We start from the raw sequence: 21,442 nt of genomic DNA, 5'->3' as shown, positions 1-21,442 counted from the left end.
ATAAAAAACTGGGGAAACTTATTGACTCGAATATAAGCCTATTCACCACACCACAAACCTGGTGGCAGAGAAAGAACAAGCAGCCCAAAAGGGCTGCTTTTGGGCTGCTCGTTCCTCCTCCGCCGACAGCGGGAAAGGTGGTAGAGGAGGAAGGAGCCACTCGTCCCTCCGCCACCGCCTCTGCAGCTCGCAAGAGCAGGCATAGGAGCCGCGGTTCGGAGAGGCACAGCGTAGTGCAGCTATTCCAACAGTGCCTGCCCTTGCAAGAGGCGGGCGGTGGCGGGACCAGCGGCGAGAAAGGGCTCCTTTTGGGCCGCTCGTCCCGCCGCCGCCCGCCTCACTCGGGTATAAGCTGAGGGGGGCTTTTTCAGCATAAAAAAGGTGCTGAAAAAGTCGGCTTATACTCGAGTATATACGGTACGTAACAATTAAAACCACAAAGTGTAAAGAAAAGTCCAAAAAGGAACTAAACTCTTTAAAACAAAAACAAAAATAGGAACCCTGATTGTGCTTACTGTATTCTTGAATAACAAAACACTAGTTGTTTTTAAAAAGAAGAAAGAAAATAGTTATTTTGTCAAGTAGCACCTACCTGGTTTCCACAAATGGATAACTGAAAAAGATAAGAACAGATTAGACTACATTTCCAGGCAATATAAATTTATTTAGTCCTCAGTTTTATCTTGTGAATTCATTTGACATCAATGAGTACAACCTCCTAAGGCACAGAAGTTGAACCAGAAATAGCCAGAGATATTTCTACGAGCAAGCACAATTTCAAGGTTGGCTTGATGTCTTTTCTGTCCGTTTTTATGTGGTGCATCTTTCCTGAAATGAACACTTCTTGAGCATGCAAAGGTATGATAATAGAGTGTTGGCCAGCAACTCTTGTTTTCCCCACAAGTAGCCTATTTTGAACTGATCATTGACTAAAATGACCAACATTATTAGCCCACTGATTCACACCTGGTTCACTCTTCTCTTTGACATATACTATAACAGGGAGGAGTTTCCAGTGAAAAAACATTGACAGATGCAGCCCCACTTGCCATCTGGAGTAGGTCCCGTCCAGGAAGCAGGGCCGGCACAGCTATTAGACAGGGTGAGGCCACTGCCTCACGCAGCAGAAACCCCCGAGATGTCACCCTGTGGTGCTCTGCCATCATTGGTGCCAATTTCAACGGAGATCTTGGCAATTTTGGCCAAGATCTCACCCGAAATCTCTCCTGAAATGGGCAGCGGAGGCAACAGCCTGGGCAATGCAGGCAAGCTGAAGGGCCGGGCAGCACTTCCTCTTTTGCCTCAAGTGGCAAGAGAAGATGTGCCACCTCTGCCGGAATGTGTTTTGCCACTGAGTTCTGTAGATTGTTGACACTGGTGCCAAGACATAAGGCAGTGGCTCTTCCAGTAGGATGAACGGTAACAGAAGCCGCATCCAAGGTCTTCTGTACTGCACCTGAACTGGTGATTCCCATGTGCAAATCAAGACAAAAGCAAATGGAACTGAAGAGTTGATGTGCACACTAGGGGGAGGAGTCAGTTGCTATCCTCACAGGAGAGGGAGCCCTTTGCTTTGTTTTGGCCACCCTGGGCTCCTAGGGGATATTATAATTTGAGTCATTGATTAATTAATAATTTGCTTGGGTCTTGAGAGAAAGCCGAGTTGAGCTGCATAATAAATAGGGTCCCTTACAAAAAAATTATCAGCCCATTTCAAGTTATTTTTTTTCGGGGGTTGACTGGGTGTTTTTCTCATTAGTCTATAAGCCTGCAAACAGGACATGTCGTAGTTGTTTGTTTTTTTATAGTGCCTAAAACTTTGAAGGGGTTTATAAATAATAAATATTACTGATAGTGGTAACAATGACAGGAAGAGAACATGTAGTAAGTATGATGCATCTCTCAGTTGTGGCTAAGTGCAGGACAAATTACATATAAAACTACATTATTAGGAATGAAAAACAAACAAAGAACACTAAATAAGCTATAGCCCTCCTGCTCATTATTTCCAATTTGGCCTTTGCTGCTGATTTTTCTATACTCACCCAGAAGGCCTGGGGCCAGAAGAAACCTTCCCATTGAACAAAACAAAGAAAGAGGAAATAGTTTGTTTTCTAAATAGATTCTCTGTTCCATAACAACACCTTTTCCAAGAAATGCAGCCCATGAAGCTTCCGTCCTAAACTCACTTACCTGGGAGTACTGATGGACCTCTCTTATCAATTTCAGTTTCTTTCAGTTTCTCATTTTTCCAATCTTTTAAGTTTAGTTCTCCTTTGTTTTGTTTTTTTTAAGTCCTAATGAAAATTCATCAGCATTTTTTCCTAATACACAGATTTTTGCATGCCATTTCCCATAATAAAATGGATATTTGCATGTTCTTTTCACTATTTACTTGCGTTTTAATGCACCATTTTCCATAATAAATGCTCTTTTTGCCTGGAAAACTGCACTGCAAAATTTGGAGGAGTGTGAATTGCGAAGGATAGCTGTGTAGTATTCCAGAAAGTGTGAATTAGGTAGTGAACCAAACAGAATTTCTCTCCCGTCTCTAACTGGAAGCAAGGCCCCTTGAATTCAGTGACATGTATATACTTGCACTGCACATCTTCCTCCCAAGAAAATGAAGAGACGTTGGGGGCAGTTGCATGTCTTTATCATTGCCCTCCTCCTCTCTTCCACCTGCAACATGAATGCTGCCAACAATATGGTAGATTTGTTTGATGTTAAGGAATTACATGGTATAACAGCCAAATAAATTAAACTTACATATGCTGTAAACAGGGCTGGAGAATAAATGGTTTGCTTTTCATCGTAGACAAAAGATAGGAAAGTGTACATAAAGATTGATTATGGTTTTCAAAAGAAGTCAGTTTGTACCAATTTGAACCTGGATCCAAAGCGTTGGTATATGAAGCAACATCTGTAAAATACTGCAGAGTAATAAAGCATGACATATCCCTCCACTTTCAACCTCTCATTCCCTCCCGCTCTTTCAATTCAGGCTATTTTTGATCGGAACAGGAAAGATGAACTGCCTCGATTGCAGCTGGAGTGGATTGATAGCATCTGCACGCCTCTCTATCAGGTAATTTTACATACCGCTGCTGCAGAGGTGGGAGGCTGGCTGGCCCTGCCTCTCTGCAGAAGGGAGATGTTATGTAACAGCTTTGCAGGAGGTTTCAATCTTTCCATCTTCATGAGGTCTGTCCTGGGCTCACTCATTCTACAGGGCAGGAAAAGAAGCTGAAGCATTTCTAATGTAGTAAAATAAATGTGTGCCTATGAGGCCCAAATCTCTATCCTCTGTCAGTAATGAAGAGGGGGAAAAATGCCAAGAAACATGGGCGTAGCCAAGATTTATTGGGGGGGGGGCAAGCATTATGTTGGGTGGGGCAGAACTAAGTTATCTGTGACGCAATTGGTCAGTTAGTTAAGTATTTTTATTTATTTACTTGATTTAGGGGAGGCAGCTGCCCTCACCTGCACACACCCCGGCTACGCTCACGCCAAGTAACCCAACCACCCACCCCAGTCTCCCTCGTCTACACATTCAATGCTTTAAAGACCTTTTGTTTTAGCTCTAGTCCAAAGGTTTCAGAGTTTGGGTACTTCGTTTGTTCAAAATTAGAGAGTTGCTGCTGAAACTTGGTGACTATCTCAGACAGTTCTCAACAGGGGCGTCTTACCCATAGAGGCTAGTGGCGCAAGGCGCCAGGGCGCCAAGTTCTGGAGGGCGCCAGAGAAGAGGCGGAGGCTGGACGCGGCAGGCCCTGGTTCTCAAATGCATCGCAGAAGAGCTGCTGTTTAAAGCAGGATACACAAAGCCCCCACTGCAGGCAGCCATTTATATGCATAATGTGACTCTTGGACATGTTTGGTGTGGATGGCAGACACACACACACACACACACAGAGAGAGAGAGAGAGAGAGAGAGAGAGAGAGAGAGATTTTTCAGTGGTTCCTATGGAAGTCCTTCACTATTGAGACCCTCCCCATGCAGACCCCCACTGCACCTTGTTGACTTGATGTTCAGCTGACTTGGCTTTATAATGTATGGCTCATCCTTATAAGTTTAATACAATTATAATTGGTAGCTTCAGATCAAATGACAATTAGGCACTGAATGAAGTTGTAATAAACATATTGTTTAAAATGGATGTCACATTTCAGGAAGAAGTTAGGAGGGGGGAAATTCAGGAACTGGTCATTTAAGAAAACCATTGTCTATTAAGCCAGAAGAACTGATTTGTTAGAGCCAGAATTTGTAAGCAGGCCGGGCAAGGAAAGCATCTCAGGAGGGCTGTGTGAGAGGGCTGAATAGGAACACTAAGAGCATCATTTAGCTCCAAACTTGCAGGAGTTATCTGGGCAACAGAGGCACAATTGAATTCCTAACACTCTTCCCCCACAGCCTTTGATTCATGCTGCACAACTATTAAGCTGTTGCTCAGCTTTTCTCTCTTTCTTTCTTTCTTTCTTTCTTTCTTTCTTTCTTTCTGCCTTCCTGCCTTCCTTCTCTCTCCCTATTTTTCCTCTCCCCCCCCCCTTCTTTCTTTCCATTGTCAGAACTTGAAGTTAATGCCATACCAGCCTTAGGGGTAAACAGAGAACTAGATGTCACAGTCTCACACTGAGTGAGATGCTCCCTGGAATATAAAGCTGAGTCTTAATTTCCAGGGCAGCCATTGCATCAATGATGCATAGAGGCACTGTAAATCCCATTTATGCATGGTTAAGAAGCCTAAGTTAGGACATCATGATCTAGACATCTCCAGTTCTGGGATTCTTCCCTCCTCCACACAAATCCTGCTTTTAATGGTAGTAACTTGTCTAAACACAGAATGTAATAGTTATGGTAGCATAGCATGTTGTGCTTGTGCAAAATCTGGGCTCCTTCTTTCTTTTCCTCCCTCTTTCCCATTTGTAGATAAATGCTTGGATACGTACGTGCCTGCTGACAGTATAAAGGCATTTACTGTCAGAGAACAGCTTTCTCTGCTGTTCTGTTTTCTGGCGCCATTCCTTCCTCAGTTTCTAGAGTTCTTATTATCTATTATGCCTCATCTTTGACACTGTTAGTGACACCACATATTACAACAAATGTAGTAAGGCCACACACAAAATATTATGATAGAGTTTGTGTGTCTGTGTGTGTGTTTAAAAGTGTTACTAGCAGCTGTGGGGAAACCTGAGCACCTTAGGGACTGCAGAAGGTAGACAGGGAGAGTTTAATTATTTTCCTGCTGCCATGGTCCTGGTGAACAACTTCTCCAGCTGCTATTTGCATCAGAAAGGAAGCTCCCATTGGTGCTGCCATTAGTTCCAAGTAGCAGCTTGAGGGGAGATTTACATCAGGACCATAGCAAGGGAAGGGTTGGGGTTGGACTACAACGCCCACCATCCCTGCTCATGCATGGGCAGGGATGATGGGAGTTGTAGTTCAACAACATATGGAGACCCAAGATAGGGGAAGGCCAGGTTAAACCATGCCCCCCTCCCACCCGCTGCAGTCCCAGTGCTGCTCAAGCTTGCTCACAGTCACTATTAAAAACAAGCAAACATGCATTCAGAGTACAATGAGCTACATGCAACTAAGGAGTTCCATAAATGGGAGCCAGTGCGAAGGCTCCTGCTAGCAGAACGGGGCTTCCCCCACTGCACTCCCCCAAAATCATCCCAGTCTGTTTGTCTGCACATCCCATTAAGAGAACAGCTGTATGTTGTGCTTTCCCTCTCTGTAATCTGTTGTAAAACTTACCTCAAATCCTGATGTCATCCCTGCATATTTTGCTTGACTGATGATGCACAATCTGATGATTCCAGCTACATGTTGTAAAGCAGCACAATGGTATAGGGATGTATGGTTATTTTTTAAAAGTAGTTGATCCCCTACACACATTACTTTATTATTTTATACATCACTTGATTAGTTGTTGTTCCTAATCCTGCACTGTTCCTGGCCAGCCTCTCTTTTCTCATACCCCTTTTTTTGTGGAGATACAAATCTGGGGTAGATTTCTGCTACGTACTGCTTTCAGAATGTGTTGTCCTTTAAAAACAAATGACTAGGTCAAAGCAGTAGATTTAGGCACACTTGCTTGGAAACAAATCCATTGAATTAAGTTGAACTTACTTCTGACTAGTAACTATGCTTAAGATCAGGGGTCAGCAAACTAAGGCCTGCAGGCTGGATCAGGCCCACTTGCCCTCTGGATCCGGCCCGCAAACGGTTCTGCAATCGGTGCGATCGCCATTTTTTTTCAATTTCTCTTCGGGTGCCATTTTTGTGATTTTTTTTGCTCCTCCCTCCCTCTTCCTGGCTTCTCCCTGCCCTGCGGAGGAAGGGGATTGGGCTTTGATAGGAATCCTCACCGGCCTCTCCTTATGGCCGCGCTGTGGGCTGGAGCTTGGCACACCTGCTGGCCCTGTGCCTTCCACCTAGGAAAGCTGGCCCAAAAAGGAGAGGTACCACCATAGGCAGGGGGAGGGGAGGGGCTGGGGGAGAAAGAGAAGCCCCCCCTGCCGCGTGCGCAGTCTGGCCTGCCACAAGGTCTGGGGGGGCGGTGTGAACCTGCTTGAGATTGTGTTACACAAAACTAAGACAGCTAAAACTGAAATAATTTCTTGAAGGGTTAGCTATGCTAGTTTGTTGCAGTAATTATTTTACATATGTTGTCACTCGGTTTTTTTGCATTTAATTTTCCCTTTGCACAGCTTTCGTTTTCCCCTTCTACCTGTGTAGATATATACCTGCCATCTCAGAATAACACTACATGCATCTGATGAATTGAACTCAAGTTCATAAAATGTTATGCCATAATAAATGTGTTAAGTCTTTAAGGTATCACAAAACTCTTCGCAGTTTGTGAAATAACATCAGTTAGCAGTCCTTCTATTTGTGCAAGTCACTTACCAAACAAATATGGTTTCAAATTCATCATTTGGTAACAAGGATTTTCTTACAGAACTGGAAAATGCATGCAGCTGGAAGAGAAGCATTAATTTCAATGTGCTCCAGTATGTTATAGTTCAAAATGACGCACATGGAATATACGTGGGAACTATAGTCCCTATACTTAACTAGTTTATTCTCAGCTTGTTTTTTCTTGCCATTACCTTCATTTGCTAAAAAATCTTTGCATTTTTCTGTTGTATAGGATCAGCTCCTGCTTTGTAAGACTTTGGAGGAAATGTGTGCATTGTTTCTATGCTTAAAGTGATGAGTGTCTAAAATGTGGATATTTGTGTGTCTTTGTGATCTGCCTTGAACATAAAGTTGGCTAGATAGAAGATAGAAGATGCCAGATCAGTGCAGTAACGAAAGGGCCAAATCAGTCACTCAATCCAAGTCTGAGAACCTGGGTTATTGCCAAACAGCTGCAAAGCAACAGGGAAGGCCACAGCACGCAGAGGGCAAATGGGTGGAAGAGGTGCTTAGCTTAACTTTCTTTCCTCTACAACTTTGTGCCCAGTCAGTTGTCCCTGTGATGAGGTAGGCATACGTTGAACCCAGAATGTGGCAAGAATTGCAGTAGTGGTGGTAGGTTTGCAGGGGGAATGGAGCAAGCAGAAAGAAGAGGGTTTAAGCATCTTGTCCAAACCCACTGCTTCACTGCAGCAAATTAAGTGTGTCGCCCCATCACTGCACCTGTCTGGCCCAAAACGACACAAATCAAAGCAGTCTGTTTGTTTGCACACAGTCAAAGGGGCATCTTTATAGCTGTTTTGATTTTCTCTAAAATTCAGCTATAACGAAGTGCTTCACACACAAGGGACAGGAGTCTTCTTATGAGAAATAGAAGATAACAAAAGAGGCTAAAAAGAATCCCAACCTATTACCATTCTGCGTTGTTAAGCAGAGACGGCAACCCCACGAGATGGAAGGATGCAGAGGTCGGAGGCCAAGCACTCTGCCCCTGTCTGAGTAAGAATGCGAGCAGGATGTGTTTTTGTGGGAGACATCCAGAGCATCTTTGCTTCTGTAAGTGCTCTGTTCTCTTTTTGGAATTCCAGATGGGATGCTCCTTTCAAGGATTTGAAAGAGCCTTCTTAAATCCCTGTGAATGCAGTACAAAGGGTAAAGGAATTGACATTGCTTCATCTCAACCCTCCAGGGTCAGGTTGCATTTGTCACTATATGTCTTCTCAGTGCTTCGTACATCATAACACAGAAGGAAAATGAAAGTCCTCGGAAACATTCTTTATCAAATACGATATACTTGGAACACAAACAAAAGGGCATGCATAATGGCCTCAGCTGCTAGCAAAAACGTTTTGATATCCTCTCTAGCTTGTCATCATTAAGCAATAGATTATGTGTGACCCTGTAATTAAATGACTCTGTTGGGTGATGCCAACGGAACGCTGCAGTTGTAACAAGTCCTTTAATTTATGCACAATATGCTCAATGAAAAGCAAAATGCTTGGGGGTGGTAAATGTACTGCTGTGAACCAAACGGGCAGTAGGCAACGTAGTGCAGTGAATACATTTTGCTTTGGAAGCTGATTGCACTTCTGTCCCCTCCACAATCGCTTGTGCCAGTTGTTCAGTATCTGAAGAAGCTGGAGGAGCAGCATGCCTTAGCAAACAGGATGTGAAAGAGGCCATTGCCACAAGACACAAAGCTTAAGCCTTACAAATGGAACTCTTGATAATCCACTTTTCACATACTTTCATAAGCAGTTCCCACTGGCCTGGAAAATGCGTGCACCTCCAGGAACTACATGTGAACAGTGGCATCAAGATTTCTCTATCTCCTGGAAGTGATGCCAACCGAAATAGGGGGTGGAACTTCAAAAGGAGGCAACCATCCCTGACCAGATCTGGGGCAACCTTGATTACTTCGAGATTTCTTTAATACCAATCAAAGCAAACCCTCCCGAGAGGGTTACAGGGTTATAAGAGAAAGTTTGTTATGTTTCTCTGGTTGTCAGTGATGCATGTAATTGAACAGTGGATTTGAAAGTTGGTTTTGAATCTGGTGAGCCTGATAGTTGCTGAGACTATAAGTTTCCCCCCCCCCCCCACCCCCAGGATGGATTTGTTTTGTTTCATTAAGTTTGATGTTCTTTTCTCTTTCAGCAGAGTGGAAATATTGCATGGCAGGGGCACAGGATGAAACTGCTGGATAATGACTTCAGCTCTAAAGCATAATACAGTCGTACCTTGGAAGTCGAACGGAATCCGTTCCGGAAGTCCGTTCAACTTCCAAAACGTTCGGAAACCAAAGTGTGGCTTCTGATTGGCTGCAGGAAGCTCCTGCAGCCAATTGGAAGCCACAGAAGCCCATGTTGGACGTTCAGGTTCCAAAGAACGTTCGCAAACTGGAACACTCACTTACGGGTTTTGATGGTTCGGGAGGCAATTTGTTCGGGAGCCAAGGCGTTTGAGATCCAAGGTACGACTGTATAGGCTGGAATAATAGGTTGACAAAAGGGTGCAGCAATTGGGGTGTTTTCATTTAGTGAAAAGGCCAATAAAAGGTGACAATTAGCTGAGCAATATGTAGAAATGAACTGAGAGGGAAAGGTGCCTATTTAGAACTCAAGGAGGCAGATTGAGAAGCTGGAAAATGTGTTTGAAAAGATGGCCAATGAAGTAAACCCTCCGTTTTAAAACAAAACAAAACTTGGAGCAAATCTGAAAGAAGATTAATGGATAATTTAACAGCTACTCAGTTTTCAAGAAAGACAAAGAGCAAACTCTATTGCCTCAGAAAAGGGCTAGAAATGATGATGGATTGAATGCTTGCAGTAAGTGTTGAACAAACCGGAATCACAGCTTACATCTGGCTGGCAAATTCCCAGCTGAGGGTAAATCTAAAGAGCTAACTAAGGAAAAGAGACTGATAGGGACTGAAGAGATTTTCAAAATCTGTTTAACAGCAAGGCAGCAAGTATTGATTGCTGTGTGGAAGAAATGCCAAAAGTAAATGGTTAGTCATCTCATGTTTTGCCCAACTCTCTTTGGATATGGCAAATTGCAGGAGCAAATGGAAGCCTACGGTTACAATTCTCAAGCTATCTTTCCTAGGGCTACTTCCGTAAGAATGTCTTAAGGATTGCTGCCTATGCATTAATCTGAAGCAGCCACTCTTTGCAGAAGAGATTATAGACCAGGTTCTCAATTTTAATGAAGTTATTAAGATAAAGGTAAAGGGACCCCTGACCATTAGGTCCAGTCGTGACCGACTCTGGGGTTGCGGCGCTCATCTCGCTTGATTAGCCAAGGGAGCCGGCGTACAGCTTCCTGGTCATTTGGCCAGCATGACTAAGCCGCTTCTGGCGAACCAGAGCAGCGCACGGAAACGCCGTTTACCTTCCCGCCGGAGCAGTACCTATTTATCTACTTGCACTTTGACGTGCTTTCGAACTGCTAGGTTGGCAGGAGCAGGGACCGAGCAACGGGAGCTCACCCCGTCGCAGGGATTCGAACTGCCGACCTTCTGATCGGCAAGTCCTAGGCTCTGTGGTTTAACCCACAGCGCCACCCGTGTCCCTTAATTAAGTTATTATGGAGCAACAAAATATTTGACTCACAAACATGGCACCTCATGACCTGGGTACATATTTCAGTAGAAGTTCCCATCTCTGTGCTTTTCAGTGATTTAACTTTTAGCAAGAGGAAATTTGCTTACTTTAATTCTGGCACATTTTTGGATCTCATTCCCATAACCATTATAGGTAACCAGGTTGCATTTTTCTCTTTTTTATAGTGATTTAGGAGCACTTGCTCATTTTTGTTTTTGAGGAGTCTCCAACCTTCTTTTGTACTACATGCAGAGAGAGAGAGCTACAGAGCAAGAGGGGATAACCCTACACAGTACTTACGTTTTTTGGTGGCAGCAACAGGTTTCTTGTAACTTGCTTCCATCCTTATAGTGGCCCTTGGAAAAAAGGTCATAATTTATCTGAACTGAGAAAGTTCCAGGGTCCTTAGGAGGTGAAATGATTCCCCATATATTCTATAGAATAACCTAGTCAGCAAAACACAGGCTGCAGTCCAGTTTTGACTCTATTAACCTCTGTAGGAGTTTCACATGCTCACACCTTTTGTCCCCTTTGAGTTCCTCTAGTCACCAGGATCTCTTTCAATTGCCTCAGTAAAAATGATTAATTAGAACCCAGTGGGTTACTGAGCAGTGCGACTGTGGTGGCTTGTAGCTTTCTGATATTCTGCTCAGTAATAAAAGAGAATTTATATGTTCTTATTGCACATACACACTTTACAAGTGTTAGATCTGCAGAAAGACGACTGTGTGCTGTTATCTTGTCAAAGCTCATGAATTAAACAGGAGAGTCAGAACTGGTCAATATTTGGATGGGAGCCCTGAAGAAAAATCTACATTGCAGCAGAAAGTTCTGCTTGTAATTCACTGGGTGGCACACTGTTCTCTGAACCAGTTTGGAACTGGTTTTAGGGCGCAATGAGAGATGCTTGATTTATAAAGCTCTTAAGTTACAGGTGTCTAACATGGTTGGGTAAAATAGCTCTTAAACTGCAGGATGTAATACTTTATTCTGCATTAGTAAGATCTCATCTGGAATACTGTGTCCAGTTCTGAGTGCTATACATTTATGCAGACAAATTGGAATGGGATCCAGATGAGGCCAATGAAGATGGTCTGAAGTTTTGTAAACAAGCCCTATGATGACAGATTGAAGGGTGTACTTAACCTAGAGAAGACTGAGAAGGAACGTGATAACATCATTCAAATATCCGAAGGGCTTGCTACTTAGAACAGGGGGGAAATAAGCTCATTTACAGCATATGATTTCCCCTCAAAGAATCTTAAGGGTTCTATTTTGTTAAAAGATGTTGGGAATAGGAACTCTTGTGAGGTGTAAGCTACAATTCCCGGGATTATTTGAGGGGAGGTCATGTGCTGTGCTTTAAAAGTGCGATGCACACACAGATTTCCCCTCTACTGCCTCAGAAGAAGGCAGGACTAGATGGGCTTAAGTTCCAGGAGGGAATATTTTGGCTGAGCACCAGGAAATGGAACCAATTGTTTAGGTGGTATTGGCCTGTCTCTCATCGGACGTTTTCAAGCAGAGGTTGGTCAGACATCTATTAGGGATGCTCTAGCTCTGAGTTTTCTGAAGTGGGCAGGGAGTACAAGTAAATGGCTTAAAAGGAGAACCCCCCAGAACAGCACATGGGTGAGAGGAGAGGGGAATTGTTCTACCTGGCAAGCTGCAATGCTTACACAGACACAATGTTCGTAGTAGCGCAGTGCTGAATTCCATCCATGGTGTGTATTTGACCTATGATTCTAAATGTTGCTTTTGATACAAATGACAGATCTCCCAGTGGCCACTGCCTCCCCTCAGGGAAGGAGAAATGTGAAAACCCAAATAATTCCCCGACCAAGTTAACAGCTTGGACCCACAAGAATTATGTTCAAGTCCCATGTTTATCAGGGATGGCAACCTAGAGAAAATCACTGTCTCTCAGTCACAGCCCCCATCTGCGTATTAGAAGTAATACTGCCCTGTATTGTATTGTATTATATTATATTATATTATATTATATTATATTATATATTATATTATATTATATTATATTATATTATATTGTGACCCACTTCACAGAATTGCAAGGCCAAGCACGGGGCTTTGTAAAATACTTTGCAATTGAACCTTGCAAATATAAGAACGTGTATGGTTTTGAGAACAAGAGGTATGAATTTTTACATAAGGCAGAAATTGACTGGCAGTAGGCTCCAATCAAAATAAAGTACTACTTTATGCGCCTGATTTGTGGAATTGGCTTGACAATGTGTCCTAATGGCCACCGATGGGATGGCATTAAAAGGGAATTAGACAAATGCATGAAGGATATCTCTATCAGCAGACATGATAGTTATGCCTCTGAATCCCTGTTGCCAGGGAACAACAGTGAGGGAGTACTTCATAGCTCAGTGGTAGAGCACATGATTTGTATGTAAAAGGTTCCCATTTAAATCCCTGGATTCTACAGGTAGGGGCTGGGAAAGCTCCTGTCTGAAACTCTGGTAAGCCACTCCCTGTCAGTTTATGAAGACAGTACTAAGCTAGATGAACCTATGAGCTGATTCAGTATAACACAGGTTCCTGGGAGAGCTGTTGACTCCTTGCCCTGCTTGTGGGCTCTGCAAAAGCATATACCTTAGGATCAGGATGGTGGACCAGATGCAGCTTTGGCCTGATTCACCATACCATTTTTGTCGCCTTATGCTTCCTGAGATGGCCCAGGAATGAGGTTCTCATGAACCTTGGGCTGTATTAGCTTCCTCAAGATCCTTCTTCCAAGAGTAGCTTCCCAAATACGTTTCTGATTCGTGACCCTAAAGACTGTATGACTGCATCATGTCCCCAGTTCATGCTTCACATTTGTCCACGAGTCCGTACCAAATAGACATCCAGACTGCTTTTAAATGCATTGTGTGAACTAGCCCACAATGGTTCCTTTTTATTGAAGAGCTATAACCATTCATAATATCAAAGGAAGTTTCACCCTTGATTTTTTTTAATGCACTACCAACCAAATATAAAGTATGAATATTACAATGAAATTCCCCAGTTTTCTCTTCCACACACGCTTTTGTACAAAAACTGCATTACCTGTAATGACTTGCCCTGATATTTACATGTGTTGATTACCGGCTGCAGTCAGGAAAAATATTTATTTTCCAATGGTAGTTAATCACTGTCTGCGTAAAAGATCCTCAGTATGACTTTACTTCTCCAGTATCACCCAGCAACGGTTAGATTTTGGAGAGCAAGCCAGACTCAAACTTGTCACATTTTTGTTAGAGTAGGAGTTGGGTAACAACTTTGAACTATCAGAATCCTTAAGGGAACAAATTAAGAGAGAAACAGTCTGCACAAAGCCAGCACTAAGCAACTGGCATTCAACAAAATGGCACCCGATGCATAGAACGAAGAGCTGAAGGTACAGAGTCTCAGTTGTACTGAAGCCAAAAGATCTGAGCAGCTCAGGAATAAACTGGCGGATTGATTCAGATACGGACAGGTGCTAAGAAAGTTATTTAGTAAATGTTCAAGGAATCTGCAGGGAGGGAAGAGAAATGTGTTGCTTTTGAGATAATTTCCCAGAAGCTTCATAAAAGAAAATTGATTACAAGGATTTAATAAGTAAAAGAGAGCCAAAATATATAGTAATCAAATGAGTTTTTAATTACATCTCAGGCAGATATAAAATCCAAATAGTGTACTTTGTATCCAGAAAGTCTGAGAGTAATGCTTTGGTGGCTGAATTATTTTTAAAAGGCTAATTTCCATAGGAATTATAGTAGTCTGTTTAATTAAAAGAGTGAATCTGTGTCCCAAAGCCAAAGTGTATTAAAATGTACAAATAGGGCTTAAATATCAAAGCAGCCTCTGAAGAAAGGCATTTTATACCCTATACATAAAATCTAGCCTTCAGAGTTTTTCTAGTCCAAATGTCACCTGATTAATGTGCATAACAAACGATGGTATTTTTTAATTACACTATATATTTTATCACTATTCTATAGAATTAATTGCCTATACTTTACTTATGACTGAAAAATCAAAGACCATGGAAATATCCCCTTCAATTTATTTTACTCAATTTTAATAACCCTAAGGCAATAAGGAAGAGCATGTGAGGCTGGCAAGTGTCCTCATCCTTGTTAGCTAATCTGAACACACCTGAGTTGCTAGGCTCTTTTAATATACATAAAAATGTACTATATGTATGAATGATAGAAGGCATGGTCATAATCAGTTTATGAATGTATGTATGCTTTTTCCACAGATACATTTGTGCTCAAGGTGGTTTACCTTACTTGCATGATTTTAACTTGCTTTCCAGAAGAACACATTAGCAGTCCCCTTTTCTTCCAAGGATCCCATAGAGTAGGAGTGGAGAACCTCAGGACCAGCATAAGAATGCAGCCAGGCTACTCTTTACAACCCTTGGGACCCTCCTCAGGCCACATCTTCACCTACCTCTAGCGCTTGAACTGAGATAATGTCTGTTGCTTGTCTGGATGAAGGGATGTGTGTGTGATTGCATTTTATTTTGTAGACACAGGCTTGCTAAACCAGAAGTGAGGAATCTGTAGTCCTCCTTATGGTGCTGGAGTCCAAATCACATCATCCTTGGCCTTTGACGATGTGACTAAAGGGAATGGGAATTGGGAGTCCATCAACATTCGTAGGGCCAGAGATTCCCTGCTCCTGCATTAAAAGTTGTATTCTAGAATAGTAAAGGTAAAGGGACCTCTGACCATTAGGTCCAGTCATGACCGACTCTGGGGTTGCGGCGCTCATCTCGCTTTATTGGCCGAGGGAGCCGGCGTATAGCTTCCGGGTCATGTGGCCAGCATGACTAAACCACTTCTGGCGGACCAGAGCAGCACACGGAAACACCATTTACCTTCCCGCCAGAGCGGTACCTATTTATCTACTTGCACTTTGATGTGCTTTAGAACTGCTAGGTTGGCAGGAGCAGGGACCGAGCAACGGGAGCTCACCCCGTCGCAGGCATTTGAACCGCCGACCTTCTGATCGGCAAGTCCTAGGCCCTGTGGTTTAACCCACAGCGCCACCCGCGTCCCTATTCTAGAATAGTACATATCAGCAAAAGGACGCCATGTCTCATAAAATGTTCCAGAAGCGAACCTATCTCACAGAGCTCCAGGGAATACTGAACTGAGCAAAGATTCTATATTTTCAGTGGACTGAAATGAGCATCTATTAACCCAGTGATTTGTGACTCCTATTCTTCTGCTTTCTCCCAGGCTTTGGTGAAAGTGAACGGGAAACTGAAGCCTATGATGGATTCGGTGGTGGCCAATAGAAATAGGTGGGAGGAGCTGCACCAAAAAAGACTGCATTCCCAGGCAACCAGCACCACCACCACCACATCCTCGTCGTCCTCTTCTTCCACCTTTGCCATGTCTCGGGGGGTCATAAATTAAGTCAGCACATGTTTTCCTGCTGCTAGGATAGGAAGTGTCTGAAAGGCTTGTTTAAAGCTTAGTTGCGTCATTTTAAAACAAACAAAACAAATGCTTTGTCACGAACATGCTTAATTCAAATGAAGACAACCCGGCTGGCTTAGGCCTTTTTTTCTCCTGGAATTTCATTTGGTCTGAAGGGAGGATCTGCAATTCTGTTGGTATCTGCAGCGACATGAGCAGCTTGGTGCAGCCTGTATTCGGTCAGCTTATTTCAAGCTGCTGTTTTGAAAGATGGCAAACATGGTCATTAAGGACTGGCGTAAATGAAGCTTACAGCTTAGTTTAATTAAGAGAGAGCATGGCTGAAATTTTGTAAAAATGACTGAGGCATCTGCAAGGGGCTCGGGGGGGCGGGGCGGGAGAGAATAGTTTGTAATAATAACTTGGGTTTGCACTAATTCAGCATTTACTGATATGAACCAGTTATTACCTGCACTTCTTATAGTTATCCTTTTTATTGTGCTTGAATGTTCAGAGAAGCCTGCATTGTATTTATTCTACAGAAGGGGTTTTTGGTTGCGTGTGCTTTTTTTACAACAAAGCTTCAAATGATTGATCAGGGTTTTTAGAACTGCCTGTCTTTGCTCTGTTGAAGAGGAGATATGAACTTCATTACATTCAAAAACACCAACCTGTTCTGGCTTCCTTAAGACTTTCATACTAGCAATGCAATTTGAATTGTTCTGCAGGCAGAAGCTTCTATAAAGGTAAAAATTCTGCATGGTAATTTGGGTTCCTTTAGAATTTTGTTTTAAACATTTTTAAAGCTGCTTTGCGCCCTAAGGAAAAAACCAATGGTATTTCATGAAAATTGCATAATAAAAATGAAATCTGTTGCCTTCTGGTAGAAAATTTGCACTATAGGGTATGAACATGGCTTTCTGGTATATTTTCTGAATCACATTAACTTTGACTATTACTGTTAAAGATTGGTATGGCACTGGAGTATGTCACAAATGGAGCAATGACTACCTCTGCTTTTTTCTGTCCAGGTTGGTTTTCGTTTTTAGTTTTTTTAACAATAACATGTTGGCCTAATCCATTATTGCAGCCAACCGAAATCAAGTCAAAAATTGCATGTACTGAGGATACAGTGAACGTTTTGCATATTGTGTGAAATCAGTGTGGTTCATGTTTGATACCGAAATATATCAGTGGAGTTGCCTGCACTGGAAATGAATGCTCTTTTATTTAAGCACATCATATTTAGCAAAATTTCAGTACTGCGGGAATGGCATTGCTGCTCCTGAATCACATCCTCTTCCCTAGTTAGCATTTGAATTACATGGTCTGTTCAGGTTCATTTCATACAACCTGTTACACGTGTTGAGAATCTGGCCTGGATGTACCAGCAAGCAACGCTCACCACATGGAGAATGTGTTGTGCGATTGCTTCACCAAACGACCAGACCCCAACTCTTAATTATGTGAGCTGGGTGTTCACTGAAGAGACCTCTGCATCTTCCATGCTGCATACAAAGCCACACAACTCACATTCTTAGCATGCCAGCTTGGACCTCTGAATTGATGGGATTACTGACGGCTACCTGGGATTTTCCTACAAAATGGTGGCTGCCTGTACTTTCTGTTGATATCACCCTCCCAGAGTGGTAGTACACGTGGCACTGTCTTAAGTACTCAAAAGTATAGATTTTTGTAAAAGGGGGAGGGGGGTTCGGAAGGAACCAAACCACTTGACAAGAACCTGTTTCCAGGATTTCCAGAATGGGGGGTGGCCGTTGTACCTATGGAGAGGAGAGTGGGGGAAGCAGAAACGAAAATGCACAGGTAGACTGTCAATCTGTTAATTAAGTCTTTGGCCATGACAGCAGCTGAGACACAAGTGCCAGCTGAACACAGAACAAAAAAAAAGGAATGGGAATCGGCAGACAAGAGAGAAATATGACCCCTCTTTCTGCTCCCCATTTCCCCTTTTCAATCTTCTTAACAGTAAGCATCCTGGAGGAAGAGATTGGGGGGGCACCACCAAGTTAAACACCCATCCACCCCACACACTACGTTTCAGAAGAGCAAAGGAATGAGGATCCTTTTTCCTGCGCCCATGCATAATAGTAAATGCTCAGGTTTGGGGGATGTCAGCCCTCTCTAGAGCTATATAGCACAACAGGGGAAAGCTCCCCCACCAAGCCTTCAAACATCCGCAGCCCTACTCAGCTTGAACTCTCCCTACATGGCAGGGGGCTGTGCATCTTTGTGTGTTCTCTGCGCTGAGACGCACTGCACTTGCTCTCATGGAGGGCCAGCCCAGCCACTGTAGAAAAGGTAGGAGGAGTTGCCCTAACTGCAAGTGTCCCCAGCTGCAGCATTCTACTTACCCATAGGAATGAATACCGCCCATTCAGTTATATGGGAGAAAGGAAAGGGCTACTTATGTGAAGGACCTCTAATAACTGGATCAGATGGAGAAAACAGTATGGCCTATATTACTACAGGGCTCAGGTATCCTCATGACATGCAACTGCCCAACTCTTAAGCCCCCCCCCCCCCCCCCGTCTTTCTAGGATATTTACTAATGTATAAACCTTCAATGGTTTAGTCATGTTACACAGTATTCTTCTTTCACCCGCCCCTTTCCCTTCTCTCTGACACCTCCACATTCCGTTCATCCTTGAAGCTGGGGTTTAAATTTGGGCATCATAGAAATAATAATAATTTAGGGGGGGAATAGTTATATGTAAGTCCAAGCAAATCAAAGGGAAATGTACAAAGGCAGTTTCCCTGATGTCAGTAGTTGCATATAAGCACTTGTTGGAGGTTTTTTTTTACAGTGGTGTCCTGGGTGAAAGGAAGAATGTTCACCCTCTTCTAATGCAGAATACAGCAGAAACATTCACGGCTGTATTGTGCAGCTGCAGAGGGTTTTGTGTGTATGCAGATAGAGCTTGTTGGCTGTATTATATAGATAGGTTGGTTTCAAATTGTTGCTAACTACAGTAAGCATCAAATGCAGACATGTCTGGTTTCTCAGTTGAATAGAGGTGCTGTAGCCTTTACTCAATGAAACGTAGTTTCTGTCTAGAAATCTTAGCAATCTGAATGCTGCAATATGAAACGTACTGCTTGTTCTCTGTCAGTGTCTTCTGAATGCATGCAAATCTGTATTTAACATACTTCTTACATTAGGATTTCAGAAACTTAAAACCGCCTGACTTAAGAAAACAAGGTGCTATGTTCATCCACTTTTGAAGGGCCCGCAAACATTGTAGACGAATTGCATTGCAGAAACATCAGTGGGAATGAATCCTGAATTACGATGTTGCGGACACAGATTTAAGACTGGAGGGAGGAGCAGAGATTTGCCACCTCCTGTATAGCACAAAGTTCACAAAAGAATTTTTGAAAATCTGTTTATATTACCTGATGATCTTCAAACCTTAATATTATTTTCTGTTTGTAGTAATGTTTGAAGAACGAAGTGAACAATGTTATTTTAACAAAAATGCAAAGCAGCTAAATTCTTTTGCCAAAGAGCAGACAAGGAATGGGGAAATCCATGTTACTTGCTACAGAGATGAATACTTGCACTGTTTGAACTTGTTTTTGTTACCTCTCCACTACCTCCCCTCCCCTTTTCTTCCCTAATAATAAATAAAGAACTGGGACGGCATGCTTTAAACCACATAAGGCTTATTTATATAATATGTGCTTTATGGCAAAAACAGACACTGTGATTGACTTGGTCCTGCTGGCAGCTGCATAAAGCTTTCCTGAATTTTGATACAGCTTATTGCTAAGTGTGACATAATTTATAGCACATAACCTACAGCTTCTTCCAAGGTTGAGTGTTCCCTCATTTCCTCTCCTTTTTATTGGCTTCAGCACATTGTTGCCCATGGCAACAGCAGTGGCAGTGACAGGAATGCAAAACCACTGCAAGCTGACATACATTCGAAGCCCTAACAATGTCAACCATCCATCACACAGCTATTTGTAATTGCCTCCATCTATTTCCGATGTCTTTTGGTATCTTTTCTATTGTGGATCAAAATTCAGAATCTGCTGACTAATGCTGTGGTTCTGATTCACCCCTTCCCTTCAACTCCCTTCCCCTCTCCTGACTAATTTGGCGTTGGCTGCACTCATACATGATGCTAAACAGTGGCTTAACCAATGGTTCAACAAACCATGAATCATCTCACAGACAAGCAGATAGGCCAAGGGTTTATTTTCTAGCTGCTCTTGCCCTGTGCTTTTGTTGCTTAACAAGTATCGCTGGTAGGATGGCCAAACAAAACATGCTTAAGCAAAGCTGCTGGGTTCAGAGATTATGGCAAACCATAGTTAAACAATGGTTCACAAGCAGACAAGAAACAATAGCTTTCCTAGTTAGTTTGCTGGGCTGGGTTCACACATTCAAACAAACTATATTCCAGCTAAACAACTATGATTTAGTGTTAGGTGTGAACCAGGCCATTCCTACATACTGAAGCAACTTCTTGGAAGCTGGGAATCATTACAATTCTATATTGTAATATTTTGAGTACCCGAGTTACTTGTTGGATTTGGAAGTGGTTGTACTTGCCTAGTGCTTGCCAGATAGCCAAAACATATTAAGTAGTGATCCCCAGTTTTTAAATTTAGATCTAGCAATCAAATTCCCATCTTGTATTATTCTATAATTCTAGACACCAAGAAGTAAATAGACAAACCTGCGTAGTAAGTGTATTAGATAAAACGTACAATAGCATTGATCTAACAGTTGTATTTTCTGATTACAAGAGTGTACAGTAGCTTCCAAATACATGTAGTTGTGGGAAAATAGAAAACAACAGTTTTCACAAAAGTGTAGGTTCTCCCCACCCTCTAAAGGAGCGCAGAGAGAGGTAATGTCACTCATGAAGCATATTTTATTTGCTGCTGCTTGTAAATATTAATTCTGACCCTGTTCAAGTCAGTTAGAAAAGCCATGAAAAATATAATGTGGGATTGTTCATATGAACAGAAGTAACTTGTCATTGTTGGAAAAAGGAAAGGAATACTATCCCACTAACTAGCTTGCACACTGAACACAGATAGTAATCAATTTATCCACTTCCATAATTACCAGAATTTTCCCATTAAAATATTACTCGCCATACATTATGCTTCTATTTACAAGAAAGGAGATCAGGTAGAACGTTTTGATGGTAAGAGATGTTCAACTTTGGAACAGACTCTCAGAAGGTGGTAGACTCCTTCACTGGAGGTTTTACCATCTGCCATGGATGCTTTAGTTGAGTTTCCTGCATTGCAGGAGCTTGTAGTAGATGGCCCTTGGGGTCCCTTCCAACTCTACTATTTACATTTAAAAAGAACTGAAGCCAATAGTATCTGATGTGAAAATAAACTTACAGGATGTCAAAATCAGTAGTTTATTCAAACCAGATACAGTACATATTAATAATGCTATCTGTGCCATGATAAAACAAAACACATCCTATATG

At 42.5% G+C, this 21,442-nt stretch overlaps 1 protein-coding gene across 7 annotated transcripts in view; it reads left to right on the top strand.

Annotated features, from left to right (window-relative positions):
* The window catches only part of PDE11A (phosphodiesterase 11A), a 153,928-nt gene extending 134,285 nt beyond the window's left edge, over positions 1-19,643 (top strand). For 6 of the 7 annotated variants that reach the window (XM_083407534.1, XM_083407532.1, XM_083407535.1 and 3 more), the window contains 2 exons: positions 3,005-3,088; positions 15,777-17,169. In XM_083407534.1, the coding sequence (XP_083263660.1) occupies positions 3,005-3,088; positions 15,777-15,956 (264 nt within the window). In that variant the 3' untranslated portion in view covers positions 15,957-17,169. Of the gene's footprint in view, positions 1-3,004; positions 3,089-15,776; positions 17,170-19,142 lie in introns of those variants that run through there. The other variant, XM_083407533.1, reaches the window with a different exon arrangement.
* The last annotated feature ends 1,799 nt before the right edge of the window (positions 19,644-21,442 follow it).

Source organism: Podarcis tiliguerta (genome assembly GCF_965153285.1).
Source record: "Podarcis tiliguerta genome assembly, chromosome: 1".
NCBI classification, from domain to species: domain Eukaryota; kingdom Metazoa; phylum Chordata; class Lepidosauria; order Squamata; family Lacertidae; genus Podarcis; species Podarcis tiliguerta.
This window is presented reverse-complemented; position numbering and strand designations above follow the sequence as displayed.